Genomic DNA, 15967 nt, shown 5'->3' on the forward strand with positions numbered 1-15967 from the left:
ATAATTTGGGGACATAATAAATCAAATCAACACTCAAAACCTTCACACGCAAGTCTATAAACAAGACTAATTGATATAAAGAACATAAATTTTAATCACAGTAGTGAGGTCAATAGTTTAAAAGATTTTACTGTAATGATCTTGGATTCCTTTTGTACATTTGGTACCAAGATTTTGATGAATTTATTTTTTTCTTCCTTTTTTAAATTATAAATAATAAAAAAATATTTTTAGAAATTGTTTTTATAAAATGAAAAATAAAAAAAAGAAGAAAGAAAGAAGAAGGTGGAATGGGGAATTAAATAAAGAAAAAAAGGGAAATTTGTATGGATATCTCACTCTTGCTAACATCTCGCTCTCGCTCTCAGGCTCTCACTCTCGTTCTCAGGATCTCGCTCTATCTTAAATCTCGCACTCTCTCATAATCTCGCTCTCTCTTACTCTTCCCTCTTTCGTTCTCTCCCAATACAAAATTATTTATAACACATTAAATAATTATGAGTGTTATGAGGAAAATCTTTCGTTCTCTCCACATCAAATCACTTGAGATGAAAAAACTTTCATTCATAAAGTTTCCAAAAAAAAAAAGACCAAAAAAGAAAAAAACTGATAACTCCCAAGTTAAGAAGCTTCGTGCCAATATGCACCAATGAATGGGTTAAAAGAATAACATATCAAGTTGGAAACTCCTAAGTTAAAAAGAAAAAAAACTGGAAACTCTCGCTCTCTCAGATCTCGTTCTCTCTCTTACTCTTCCCTCTTTCGTTCTCTCCCAATACAAAATTATTTTTAACACATCAAATAATTATGAGTGTTATGAGGAAGGTCTTTCGTTCTTTCCACATCAAATAATTATGAGGAAGGTCTCCGGAATGATAATTAAACAGACTTAATAATAATGTTAGGACAAGGTCGAGGGTTCAAAGTTCGACGTACAAAAAATACGAAAGGGGAAGGTCGATGGTTCAAAATTCGACCTATGTAGGTCAAATTTTCAACCTCAGACTTATTTAAAATAAATAAAAAATAACAATATTTTTACAAATAGTTTGAAAATAACAATATTTTTCTAAATAGTTTTTAAAAGGACAATATTTTTTTAATTTTTCATTTGCAGACATATGTATTTCCCAAAATGCACTAAATATTTTTTTAAATAAAATATATTTATATTAGTACATATACATATATCTCTCCGACCAATAATTTGCACGCAGCCCCACTTCGGGGCAGCTGAACCGAGCCACCGAAAGGGGAGCCAACAATCTTAACAGAAACGGATCCGTCATTGACTCGGATAGCTGGCCCCACTCTTGCGGACTTGTAAATGGAATTGAAATCGATTAATTTCTTTTCCCTCATTCCAAAACAGAAACCGGACAAAGTCACGAAAATGAAAAAGAGGTGGGTAGAATTTTCCGTAGGAAACAATTTTCTTTTTAGGGATAAGAGAGAAAGGAAAAGAAAAATTAAAAATTAAAAAGAAAGAAAAGACAAAGAAGATAGCATATTTATACGCTCCCACGCGCTTATTTTACATCATTATCCACGCGCCTTGTACCTTCTCATTACCCTGTCCCCCTTATATAAATACCCAGTCCTTGATACCCCGCCCAAATTGTCTCACGTTCTTTATCGCGTCTATCCGTTGAAACTTAAGCAAAATCAATCACAAGATTTTTTTATTTTTAAAAAGTAAACCCTAATTCCTCTCTTGTGATCTTATTTCTATGGAGAATCAAAATTCCAAGAAGCGGGATCGGGACGACTCGGCCGAGTCAGAGGCCGGTTCGCCCGAGGTGAAGCGGCTCAGAGACGACCTACTCGGTTTCTTCGACGAATCCGATCCTGAACCAGCGACTCAGGATCTTGACTCGTTGATGAGAAGCTTCGAGGAAGAAATCGCTACCGCATCGTCTTCTCCGGTGCCGGTGGTAGATTTGACTGCGGAATCCGGTGAGTCTCAACCGGAGTTAGGTTACCTGTTCGAAGCCTCCGACGACGAGCTCGGTCTGCCGCCTTCGAATAGCCAACAGGAGTTTGCTCGAGTATCGACCGATTCGTCTGAAATCGGTGAGATGTGGAGGTTTGAGGATCAGATCCCGAACTATGATGCTTTCGAACTGGAAGGCGGAGATGTGTACAGCGGCAGCGATACGGCGGAGTATGTGGCGTTCGATGGACTATTGGAGTATTCGAATCTGTGTTTTGATGCGTCTGATAACTCGGATTATCTTTGGCGGCAAGAATCTCTGCCGGCGCAGTAGGTAGAAACGTCGTCGATTTGTAAATGTTTCTGGTTTAGATTTGTTGAAGGAGGAAGATGGGAAGGAATTTAGGATTAGAGTGATACAGATGCCGCAGATGAATATAGAAATTGGTTCGTTTGTTCTTTCTTTCAAGTCTGAATACACATGATTTTACACAGTGGAATTCATTGTTTTTGTTCTTCTTTATGGTTTCTGGAATGGAAGGAGGAAAATATGTGAATTCTTGAGAACGTTTTTGCGTTTGCCCTATTCTCTGTCGGCCTCGTTTCTAACTTAAGATTCTCCGCCCGACGATTTGAATGTTTTTTCAAAATATATATATTATCGACGAGCGAAGAGTGAACGGTAAAAAGACGTGGGCACTTACATTAGGTATCATTAAAATACAAAACTCCAAATGCAAGAAAAAATGGTAAAATTTTTAAACTTATCAAACGGAAATTAGATTAAACTTTTTTTTTTCTTTCACTACAGAAGAAGATTTATTGAATTTACACTTATTATGTTTCTGCTTGGAAAAACATTTTTAACATTTACATATACCAGCACATATTTTAACTTACATGCTGGCTGGGCTGCCTCTACTTTTTGCAGTCCAACCAAGTGTCGAGCATTTATTGGCCTATAAATTATAATATACTTTAAGAGTTAACGTCCTTTAGGTTAGGTTTAGAAAAATGGTTTAGGTTTCTCACATTTCAAGAATTGTCCTCACTTCAAGGTTTTACAATTATTTTTTTACGTTTATGCCATTTTTTCTTAGTTATTTATTTATTTTTATTATTATTTATTTATTTTTATACTTTTCAACGTTTTTCCACTTATAAGGTTTTAATTTTTTTTTTTTTTTCCTTTTTATATTTTTACATTTATACCTTTCTTTTTTCCTTAATTTTGGGATTTTTTTTTTCTTTTCTTCATCTTCAGATTTTTAATTTATGAAATAGTTCAAAATTAGGGTGATTATAGATTTTGACCAAAAAAAGTTTTTTCTCATACCTCATTTTTAAAATATACTTTTTAAACTTCTTTTCCAACTTTTCAAATGTAAAGCGGAGAATTCATCATGTGAAAAGACAAATTTGTCCTTCATTAAATGATCATTCAATTACCTTAAATATGAAATTACCTAACTTACCTAACTCACATATCTTAAATAAGAAACTTTTGGAGAACTTCATATTTCAATTTCACATTTTGTTCTCAATATAGCAATGCTTTACGTGCAACTTTAGATGAATAATCATTTTCAGAGAGTCCTAAGTTCAGAGAAACAATTTCTTTCTTTTTTTAGAGCTCCAAAAAAGATGGGTATGTTGAAAAGTAGTTTTTATTTTTTTAGAAAGTCGGCAAAATGGAGCAAAAAAAATTACTTTTTAAAAAAGATTTTTAGTAAGCAATGAAATTCATACTTCTTTTTCACTTGTATATGTTATAAAGGAGTATTGTTCGGTTTTAGGAGAAGAAGTTGAGAGAAAATTGAAAAATGAGAAGTACAGGAACATGATTGAATATAGAAAATTATTATTGGTGTTTTGTGATTTATCTCGAGAAGTTCGTCTGATGAAGTTAATCCCACATTCAATCATGTTCCGGTACTTTTCGTTTTTCAATTTTCTCTCAACTTTTTCTCCTAAAACTTCAATTATGCTTTATAATGTATACAAGTGAAAAAGAAGTAAGAATTTGGTTGCTTACTAAAAACTTTCTTTAATAAGTAATTTTTTTGATTCCATTTTGCAGGTTTTTTGAAAAAAAATAAAAAACTACTTTTTAACATAGTCGTCTCTTTTGAAACTCTCAGAAAGGAAAAAAATTGTTCCTCTTAACAGTATCAATTGTACACCTAATGACATATAATTATACATTTTTGCTATTATAAAAAAATTCAGAACAATTATTCAAAATCTAATTCAATTGCCAATCCACTTTACAAAAATTAGAGGTTAGATTTTATACACAGTATATTACAAGACCTTTTCTAAACAATCAATTACAAATGAAAGACCTAAAATAACAATGTAACAAAAAAATCATGTCTAAATTATAAAGAAACATTCAACAATAATGGACTACAAACAAAGTTAGTTCAAAATAAGCTTGAACAAAATACACTAATGCTCTAAATTATTAATCTTCAATTGGTTGGATTTTTGTTAACAAGTGCCAATGTTTCCTGCAAAAAAGAAAAAAAAAATCATTTAATAAATACTCTATAAATCAAACTAGTATATTTTGAATAGAAAGTTAACCTCAAGTAATTGAGTGAATAACATGTTGTTTTATGTATCCATAGATATTGTTTGTTGGTTTATAATCGACCAACACAACTGTTATCTGTGCATATTTTTCCACAATATTTTCCTAATTGAAAAAACAATAATTAGAATAACAAAATGTATTTACTTTAGAATCGAGTGAATATGTGACATATTGTTTTCGTACATGTGTGAGGCTTATAATGTGATTTGACGAGGAAGAAACTTTGTTTAATTTCACATTTTGTTTATGTCTGCTCCTTTCAAGTGGATCTTTCATTCAATTAGGAGGATGATCGATTGTAGGTCTTTTCTTAATTCCATGCTTGCATCATTGTTTTCCACCAAAATATTTTTTTTTTTTCATCTTTTCATGTTTTGATGCTAGTGAACTAATTTGGCAAGCATTGTGACATAAGTGATATGTTTGCCAATTGACTCTTTAATTCCACTTACCTCATATTTTATTCTCAAATTCCCTTGAAGTTCTAGCATCTTTTTTCCATGTTTTCAAAATATATGGATAAGGAATTTTGTTCACAATTTTCTTCTCAAGCACCTTTAGCACGTGGGTACACAAAATACCCATAAAAGTGAATTTCATGCAACTGCAAGTGACTGTTTGTGTTAACGCCTCATATTTAACCAAACCTTTGATGTGAACTCCTGAAAATTGATACTTTATACTCGGATGTAGAATCCAATTTACCAATCTTAAAAAGGTTACGTGTAAGAGTATCTACGTACTCTTTTTAAAACAATTTAAACATCTTTGGTGTATATATTTCTACCGCATGTTGTAACATCTCTGTATTTATTAGTAATACTAGTGTTGTTTGATTCATCTTAAAATCTGCAATCAATTCTCAATATCTTCGATAAGCTAAAACTCTTTCGTAATATTCAAAGAACCGCAAAATATCGTGACTTGGCTTTAAATACTTTTTCAACAAACTATTCATGCTTTCACTTCGTTGTTACTTTTCATATCAACCGTAAAAGTATATCTCTCATATACCATTGTCCATTTTTCTCATAGTTCAAACAAATATTTCAACCATTTATTATCTTGAAGATTATAAATTTCCAACATTTATTTGACAGTTTTTTGGATGTTAAATACGAGGTGTACTTGTGATATTTTGGCTTGGGACGCCTTTTATTTGACAGTTTTTTGGATGTTAAATACCATTGAATGAGTTATTTTTTATTGGCACTGGAAGCACAATGAAGTAGGTGAAGTGGTTGGATTTTGTGAGCTGTTCCAATCACAGCTGAATGTGATTCCAAGAGTGAAAGGAGAATGAATACCACAAAGAAGAGTCAAGACCAGGCTCCCGAGGCTATTTCGCCCAGAAAAAAGGATCAAACCCTTTGACACCCCACGCAGGATTTACAACTTATACCTTTCCGATTAATCCGTAAGGATCGGATACCCATATTCCTAGGTCGACATGAGAGTCCAACTACATTGCATTGTCAGAATCCATGCTGTATATTTGAAAGAGGTTGGCCTCTTTGCTTCTCTCCTGTCAAGCCCCCTTTCTCCTCGATTCATAGAGACAAATGCCAAAACATATAAAGATTGGTGTAATCGCTCATAGGGACATATCTATCCGTCTCGAATCCTTTTGTTTAATCCTAAAAAAATTACGTATTTTTTTCATATTCTATTTATTTGGACTTCTGGTTTTGTCGCTGTCGGTGCTTGAAACAATTTAGTCTTCTCCATATTACTATATCTCTAGAGTCAATAATTTTATATGAGAACTACTGAACTCAATCACTTGTTGCCGTTACTCTTCAGTTTTCTGGTGAGGTCTATTATGTGGAGGTACTCAAATTGGTCCAATTCAATCCGATCCATCCGTTATCGAGCTATTTACTCGATCGCATACATTTCATCGCACCAAAAATTCGAGTTCCTTTTGGATTTCCTTCTTGATCAATAACAACCGCAACATTGTCATCATATCGTATTATCATACCATTTTCTCGTTTGAATTCTTTACAAGTACGCACAATTACAGCTCTGATCACTTTTGATCTTTCTAGAGGTGTATTTGGGACGACTTTCTTGATTACAACAACAATAACGTCACCAATAGGAGCATATCTTCGATTACTAGCCCCTATAATTTAAATACATCAAAGCTTCGCTTTCATCAGCTACATTCAAAAGGGTTTGAGGTTGAATCATATTATTTTAGAATCTTGGTTATACCTCCCTTTTTAGACCATTCTATTTTGTACTAAAAAAAGAGACGAGTATAAAAATGTATACGTTAAACCTGAAGTGTTGCTAGTTTTACTATTACATAGGGATTTATTCGAATAAACGTGAAAAAAGTGTATTGAATAAATTAATAAATGAAAACTTACTTCTTTTGTCCTTGAATTTTATGTAATAGAATTGTTTGATCCACGAGTTTTTAAAATGAATCATTTTAGTCCCTAAATTTATATGAATTGATTTAAAAGGACTCTCCCTACTAACAAAACTATTAAATGAAACATACGGATTAATGGACATATTTATTGCTTATATGGCTTGATGAGTGTGTTAAAACTATGTTGACTAACCCTTCATTTGGATTCAAGAAAGTTAAAAAAATGATTTTAAATCCTGTCATTTCAAACTCGAGAAATGATTTAAATTAATTACTTTGTTTGGAACGAAAAAAATTTAAAATGAATATATTTAAATTTTGTGTTTGGATGGTAACCGAAAAAGAAAAGAAAGTTACAAATTTACTAATATAGGCTTTTAACTTATGATATGTTAATTGAATATAAGAATTCGACAAGGTTAATTAAGTAATTTACTTTCAAATCCTATGAAAGTCTACAAAATCCGAGCATTTTAGTGAGTGATTTTTTTTTTTTTAACAAGATTTGAAATCACATCGAATTTTAAAACCATTCCATTTCTTGTGATACCAAACAATGAAATTCATTATAAATTGAATTTCTTCCAAATCAAGAGGTTCCATAGAGACTGTGAAGTTGTTATTATTATTATTACTTTTTTAGAAAAATCAACAATAAACATATACCTCCCCCATATTCTTTTAAACCTAACCTAATTTTAAAAAACAAATAATATATATTTAGGTTTTTTTTTTTTTTCCTGTCACTAATTAGAAAAAAAACATTTTAACGTTTTTTCTTTCGGAAAATATATTTTACGTAATCGATTGTCCATTGTCCATTTTTATTGTTCTAAAAAGGGTATTTGCTTATTGTTATAGACAACTTGGAACTCTTTTTTTAGTTCCTAAGCATAATTCAAACAAACCCCTTATTTTTATTATTATTATCATCATCGTCATCATTATTTGGGGTAACAAGAAAAATAGATACTTTAACTTTTCATTTGGACAATTAACAAACCTACTTTCTATTTGTAAAAATAGCAAATCGGAATAAAAAATAAAAAATAAAAAATTTAAAAGTCCAAACTAGCTCTACCACATAGATACAGTACTTGATGAGACAAAAGTTTAGATACACTCTAATTATACCCACCCAAAAGTACCAACATGCTTTTTAAACCCACTGCATATTTATCTTTCTAAAAAACCTAACCCTGCACTCAACTTTTCCTCTTGTCATTTTCTCTTCCCACGAACTTTCCCTCTTCCCCATCCTAACTTTTCCTCTTCTCAATCCTTCCATCTTCAAGCTTCTGTTCTTCCATTTTTAAGCTTTTGTCATGGAGGTCCATAGGTGCTTCGACCGTTCTTCATTCAATCATTCTCTTGGAGCTGCTGCTGCTCCGGTCGTATATGATGTTCAAACTCAACAAATTAATGGATTAGGGTTTCAACGGCGACTCTCTGTTCTTGAAATCTTCCACGCTAAAACAAAAGTTCGACATACATACTTTTCACTACATGTGAGATTTTTTATATTCAAAATACCTAATATTTGTTTTGATTTTTTAAAAAATAAGATCCTGTCCAATTTTTAAGGGATCACCAATTGAAAATATGAATCAATTTAAAAAACAATATCTTGTTTTTGTTATTAAAAGTGATGGTAAAAGAGGTAAAATGAATAAAATTGTAAAATTAATAAAAAAATTTAATTTACCTAGATGCAATTGTTAGACCATCAACCTGTGCCACCAGTAGATTTCGTTCATCGATTGGGATGTAAGCCTCGATAGCCCACAAGAATATACAGGTAAAATATAGTGGAGCACTGAATTAAACTTGTAGACTCTGTACCCTACTAACATATAATTTCCATTTATTGAAAATAAAAGGCCAAAAGAAGGTTAGGTATGATTGACCTAAACTTGAAGTCAACACAAATCATCTTATGACATGTAAGCTTTTATAATTAAAACATAATTGTATATAAATGATACTCTAGAAATAAATAACTATATTATACTGACTAAAATAATTATTTATTATTGATAGTTGGGGACGATTATAGAAGAATTAGAGAAGGGAAGAAGGAAATTAATCGATGTAGAGCTACAAAATTAGCCCCATTGAAAAATGCTACAAATACACCAATTATTGGTATATGGATTGATGTAGTGAAGGGCAAAATGCCACAAAAATTTAAAGAATATGTTGACGAGAATGACCCATCCTTTGACCTTCACTTGAGTCCGGCGTAAAAGAATATGATCACCGATGAATATACTGTTTTGGATTAAAGTTTCCTAAAATTGAAACTTTTGAATTTATGTTTTTTGTTTAGACCAACCTCTTAGTTTATGTTTTAAATGACTTTTTAATTATAGTTAATGCCTTTTTTTTTATCCTTTTATTTTGCTTCCTTTTAATTATCCTACCAATGAAGCGAATTGAAAACTGTAGTTCTATTTACTATCTAGTAAATCCTAAATATTGATGAAAAATTGATTTGAATTAGATAAATAATAGTTAGTAAAAAATGATATTTAAATTAAACAATCTAATTTGACAAATAAGTATACATCATTATAGTTTTAGAATGATGACCAATATTTTATAATATTGCACATCATTTAAAATTATGTACAAATACAGTTGACAAATGCATATCATGATTGAATGAATGAACAAAAACTTGAACCATTAAGGGAAAAAAAAAACTCTATTAATAGATTCTTTGAGTGAAAATATGAAACAAGAAAAGTGTTATTGTTTAAGCCTTCCCTAAGATAGAAAGTTAGAAACACAAAGATCATGACACAAGTGAAAAATCTTAAAGTAGTGATAATTATAGTGTCATACACATTAAAAAAAAAATTAATGTTTTCTACACAGTTATATATGATTATGTTGTAACAAAGTGATGTGAAAACGTTAAATAGTGATAATTACAATGTAAATAATATTGCAAAAGTACGAGGAATAACATATAAAATATAGTAATAATAGATGAAAAATTAACATGTATTAAAAAAAATAACAAATTTTATAAGTACTTGAAACAAATAAAACCATTCATAAATGTTCACAATGAAAAATATGAGGTAAAAGTGCAAAACCAACTAAAAACCCAAACTCAACTAGGTATTGGATTTTTACGTGACCTACGATTATGACCTATACTACCATAACAAGTACAACGTACTGTTTTTTTATTCTTTAAGCACGATGGGATTATCTTTTTCCTAGGTCTTTCAGCCGGGCGTTTGACTTGAGGAGGACAAATGAGGTCATCATTCCAATTGCATAGACTTAAAAATTGTTCCACATTATCAATCGACCATGTTTCCTTGCTATATAATGAAATTAAATTGAAAACGTGATAAAATCATGATAGCAGTTATTTTCATCCCACCATTGAACAAAACTCTTAATCGTTTAATAGCCATAATAAGAAAATGTCTAGAGGATGAAGAAAGGTAGGGCTAGGTGTTGTATTCTAATATTTTATATTTGAAACAAAAGATAATAAATATAATGTTCAAAAGTATTTTAAAACTGTGAATCTTGATTAAGATTAATACAAAGTATAATAAAAACAACAAATTTTAGTTAGGATAATTAATATAATATGATAATTTAAATTTCAAACCAAGATTTGAAAATTAGTTGTTGTAGACGATTTGAAAATTCAAAATAACTATTAAATTTGATACATAAATTCATAACAACGGTTAAATCCCGAGATTTAAGAAAAAATATCATGAAATAATCAAGTTAGTTGGCTTTGGAAATCCGCTAAAATATATAGTTGGGGAATTAATTACAGTCTCATTAATAAGAATGTCGAATTAATTACATTGAAATTAAAAGAGATGATAAAGGCATTTTAAGATTTTCAAAAGTTTGATTCACGTGATCTCCATGCGTTTTGCTATAATTCAAAAGTGTTCCGCCATTTGATATTTTTTCAAATGATAGTGTAATTACTGCTATTTACATGATTATTCCTATTATTTTTTAAATATGGGCAGTGAGAAAGTGACTACCTTGATTTAAAGCCCATTGGATTTTGGTCAAACAAAACCAGCGTGTCAACGACCCAATAATGGCAATGAAAATATGCTTGGTACAGAATTAGTGCATATCACTACAGATACTATTAAGATCATCAGGGAGGAACTTAAGATGACTCAAGATCGCTAGAAGAGTTATATTGACAAGCACCGACGAGATTTGGAATTTGAGGTGGGAGATAGTGTTTACCTGAAACATTCTCCTTAGGAAGGGCTGTTATGTTTTGGTAGAAAAGGAAAGCTGAGTCCAAGATACATAGTGTTGGGTTTTTATGTCCTAAAACTTGTGGTTTCTAAACAACAAACTTATTCTGTAAATCGTTAAAGTTGTTATTGAATATGTGAATTGCTTATTTCATTTTAGAAATAAATCCAATAGACTAAAAGATCCATGATCTATAGTATTGTATAAGGCTGGGGCCTTATTCTGATAATACTATTGGATTTGGCTCACTCTGTAGTTGTTACAAGAAGTTGTAAAGTGCTACAAATGAAGTGATCCCGATTCGTTCATTAGGTGACATGAGGAGTGGGGGCGTCTTGTGCAATGAGTTCGCATAAGATCAGACTAAGAAATAAGTCTTACTTTATAACGATGTTTACTGTTTAAGACTAGCTATTTCATAACAATGACCTAGCTAACATAACCTTAATCTTGAACTAACTATGAACTTCTGTTTATTCGAGATTATTCTTAGATTTGCATAGATGAGGGTTGGCTCAACAACACCGACTCAATAAACCTCCCATTTCAGGGATAAGACTGGGTAGATAGCTGGGGATATAAGGTGCAAGATGGAATTCACTCCTACCCACTTTCAGGGATAATAGAGAAGTTGTCCCCTTAAGTGTTGATTTCGGGTCTTGAACAAGGAGCCTCTGTTCGGATTGATGTCCTAATTCTCCCAAAGTCTCGTTGTTTGTAATTAATACACATTGTTTATGAATAAAATAAAGTTATTTCATTCTGGCATTTACTCATATCCAATAAACAAAGCTCCATGGTTATTGTATGTAAACTTAAGCATGTATATAAAGTGGATCATGCCTTTAGTGATAACCTAAATAGGTTTGTAGCATAAGGATTAAGGTGGGATACCTGATCTTGGTGACACTACGGATACGACCTGCTTTGTAGAGGTTTGTAAGTGTTGTAAATTACTACAGATGGTAGATCCTGACCATTCATGTGGAGACATACGAGCGGGGGTGTCCTATATAAAGAGTTTGTATAAGACCGGACCATGAGATGAGTCATCTTTGTATATAACGTCGTTGATACTGGAGACTTACATCTCACCTAAACGACCATAGGTGACATATCTCAATCTTAAGTGTTTTGGGAACTCCTGCTTTTGAGGGTGGTTCTTTGATTAGTATGGGTGAGAGTGGCCAGATTTCCAACTTAACATGCCTATCTTTTTGGGGACTTGTCTAATTTGGGAGTTGAGAACTCAGTTACATAAAATGAAATTCACTCCTTCCCCAAAGCAGGGGTAAGTAGATAGATTGCTCCCTTAAGGGCTGATTCCGGAGCTTGAATATAGTGGCCACAACTTCTCTTTGGAAGAGAGGACTCAGTCATAGTAGGACTATGACTTATGTTCATTAGAGGAATCAGTGGTACTTAAAAAGTTAGATGTAACTACAGGGGCATAATGGTTATTGGCCGAGCTATACTTACATGCGATCTGTGAAGGGTTGTCACACTATTAATTGTTAAGATGGACACATAATATATATGTAGTAAGGAGAGTGCAGCTGTCGGTCTTTAGTGTTGTGCCTGATAGTTATGGGATGGTAAATCCCGTGACTAAAGAGTTTAGTCAATTATTTATGTACCATTAGAGCTTCGAGCTACAGGTTCATAAGGTCCCTTTGGTAGCTCAATGGATTCAAGTTGAGAATCAGTACTTGGTGTTGATTTGAAATGTTCAAATTGACAAGAGGTAATTCAATTATATATGATATGATCGGTGTGATGTATGGGATACTGATGCGTTATCTTATGAGGTGAAATTATGGAATGCAATGTGGTGATGGAAATGCATTGAGCAACAAGTTTTCTCAGTGAAATCCAAGTATAAACCCCACTGAGTTTTCTGGTAAGTCCATGGTCGAACTCAGGAACTAGGGAAAGCAGTATGCAGTGATAATTTCTCAGAAGACTTTGCAGTAACCAAGAAATCAAATAAGTGTTTTGGTTTGTTGTTTGCAATGATAAATTAAATGTATGCGGCGGATTTGAGAAAGGTTCGATTATGCGGTAGATATACTGAGTATGCGGAGGAACGGGTTGAGAAGGTCTTTAGCTAGCGTTTCCTGGGAATACGTCAGACTATGCGATTATGCTACACTCATGCAACAACAAATAATTTTCCAATGAAAATGCGGTGCTCCTAAGTCTAGGATGCATGTGTTGAATGCAAAAATGTCCATAGAGCTTATTCCTAAGTCTATACTCTTTTCCTATGCGATGATGCATGATGTACACAAAGACAAGGTGACCGTACACAATCATATCCTATCTCTAGGGTGCATGCGATGCGTTAATAACAAACAATGCTTATTCTTAAGCTTCTATCTCTTGATTATGCGTTCTAATTTGACTCTCCCGAGCCTAGATTCTAACCTGACTTTTCCAAGCCTAGATCCTGTCCTTAGACTACTCGCCCGAGTATCCCTAATGGACGAATGAAGCATATATAATAAAAGATAATCGCATAGAATGAAGATCCCCAGTTATACTAGCTAAGTGTTGCTCAACCTATTCCATAGATTTAGCTACTCATGCGTAATAAACAGAGAGTGAACAGATATAAAGAAGTAAATTCCATTTCTATAGATGAGTTTAAGTACAAAATGACAATGGAAGATAAGGATAGAGAGCTTGGTAGCAATCCCTTGCTTCCCAACGCTTTACACTGTCAACTCTATTCTGTTCAAAAGATATTCCTGCTTCCGCAGAAGATGGCCCTCCCTCTAATTTTGAAGCTTCTGGCACTCTCCCAAGTTCAGCGGAAAAATCTATCGATACAATCTCGCTTCTCTCGTTTCCGCCTTAAAATAAAAGAAAATCTAAGAACAAGGCTATTCTAACTATGAAGAAAATTATCTAAGTATCCGAACTATCCGAACTGACCAACTTCTTTTCTGAAGGATGCCTTTGGTATTTATAGAGCTTCGGGGTGAAGGGCTTCTTCTCTCTTATGATTGCACTGATGGGATAGCTTTAATTCTCTGTTTGATGTACCAAATATTTGTCACCGAAAAGCTGAGTGTACTTGTTATCGTTAGTGGCTTGTCAACTTAATTCGGACTCAACCGTTATTAGCTTTCTGTTCCATTGTGATTAATTATGCTTTTCACCCAGATGCGCCCACTAAGTTGCATCGACTCTATGCAGCAATCCAACTTGAGCAGATGTTTACGAGCACAAATCACCGCAAAACCTTGCGATAACGCTGTGCTCGATCGTTGGTTGCTTGTGATCGCGCTTTCCACCTTGTGTCAATGCATATTCTGCATAAAAACACAAAAGTTAATTGTTTTTATGCGATGAACGCATGTGACCGCAATGTTACAAACTTAATGCTTTTTGGACGCAATTTAATATATTTTATAAATGCAAACCTTCATTGCTTAATAACTTAGCCTTGTAATAACGTGCATTTCTGCCCATTATCAGATACATCTAGTGGAGGACTAATGTAAATGAGATTTACATTAAGTGCCATGGAATAGAAAAAGAGCTATGGTTTACGTGTTTCATGAGATGAAATATTAAAACTATAGGTTATAAATATAGTATGGTAAGTTTGTTATCATTTATATTTATAATAATATTAATTATTGGATAATTATCTCTTTTTCTCTAATAACCAATTGATTGGGAGGTTATTGGTGGTTTCATGGTAACCGTGAGATAAAAGGAAAAATATTTTCCTAAATTTAGTAAGATTTGCAAACGTTGATTTGAGATTTTCACTCTCAGAAAGTTCTCACATAAATGTTGTCAAGTAAATAAGATTTACTAAATGACAGCTTGGAGAGACTAGACGATCGTGGAGTGTTCCTATACGATAGACACTTAGCTGGACGATTAGCTAAACGATCGCATAGCTTTAGTTAGATGATTACATAGCTTTTGTGAAACGATGGGGCATTGTCTTCTCCGGTCTCTGCCTCTAACCAAGTCCACACAGAGCCACACACTGGATTCTCACACCGAGAATTCAAAGTTAACCTTCGTAGTGGTGTCATACTTAACTCGACACTAGTCGAGGTTCTGTGGAGGCCATTCCTGGAGTTCGTGGTGATCATTGTGTTCGTGGTCGAGTTCATCGTGCAGTGTATCGGTCATAGTGTACGAAATGTTCGTGTGTTGTTGAGATCGAGCGTTCATGATCGAGGGATCTTGAAGATGAGTCTTCAAAGGTATGTGAATTCTTCCCTTGATCTTTAGAAAAGCATGCTGTAATTTCAATTTATGCATAACCGTATATTTCTGTTTGTGTACTGTAATTGTTAATATTTGAATACGATTGAAATTTGGAATGATCCTTTCGTTGCTCATGGAAATCCTCATGTTCCGATTTTCTTTAGCCCCACCCTTTCACTGGCCTGAAAGGGACTCAGTTTGATGATCGAATCACAAATCAATTGTTCATTAGAAGATCAGTGGGATTTAAGGAACAAGAGGTAAGGAACAGGATCGCTCGCGGCTAGACTCGGGAAAGTGGGAGATTTTCTTGTACTTGGATTTTATGCCCTAGTTTATTGTTTTGTACTAGTTTTATGTATACCCCACTTCGCTTTAGGACAAGTGGGAGATTGTTAGGGTTGATGCCCTAAAGTTTCGTGTCATGTAGTTTGTAAACAGTTTGTACGAACGCTTGATATATGATATTTTCTTCACATCTTGTTTTTTTGCTCAGTTGTATGTTTTATTTGCTTTACCACAAACCAATAAACATAAAATTTCTGGT

At 33.0% G+C, this 15967-nt stretch overlaps 1 protein-coding gene across 1 annotated transcript; it reads left to right on the forward strand.

The window, feature by feature from the left end:
- Positions 1-1100: 1100 nt before the first annotated feature.
- Positions 1101-2500, forward strand: LOC120080940 (uncharacterized). Its single transcript, XM_039035626.2, has one exon. The coding sequence runs from the start codon at positions 1731-1733 to the stop codon at positions 2265-2267; it is 537 nt and encodes a 178-aa protein (XP_038891554.2). The 5' UTR covers positions 1101-1730; the 3' UTR covers positions 2268-2500.
- The last annotated feature ends 13467 nt before the right edge of the window (positions 2501-15967 follow it).

The sequence above is a fragment of the Benincasa hispida genome, chromosome 7, assembly GCF_027475165.1.
Source record: "Benincasa hispida cultivar pf3 chromosome 7, pf3_genome.v1.1, whole genome shotgun sequence".
Lineage (NCBI taxonomy): Eukaryota > Viridiplantae > Streptophyta > Magnoliopsida > Cucurbitales > Cucurbitaceae > Benincasa > Benincasa hispida.

Coding starts and splice junctions, on each gene's coding strand:
- LOC120080940 (XM_039035626.2), top strand. CDS start 1,731: ATGGAGAATCAAAATTCCAAGAAGCGGGATCGGGACGACTCGGCCGAG.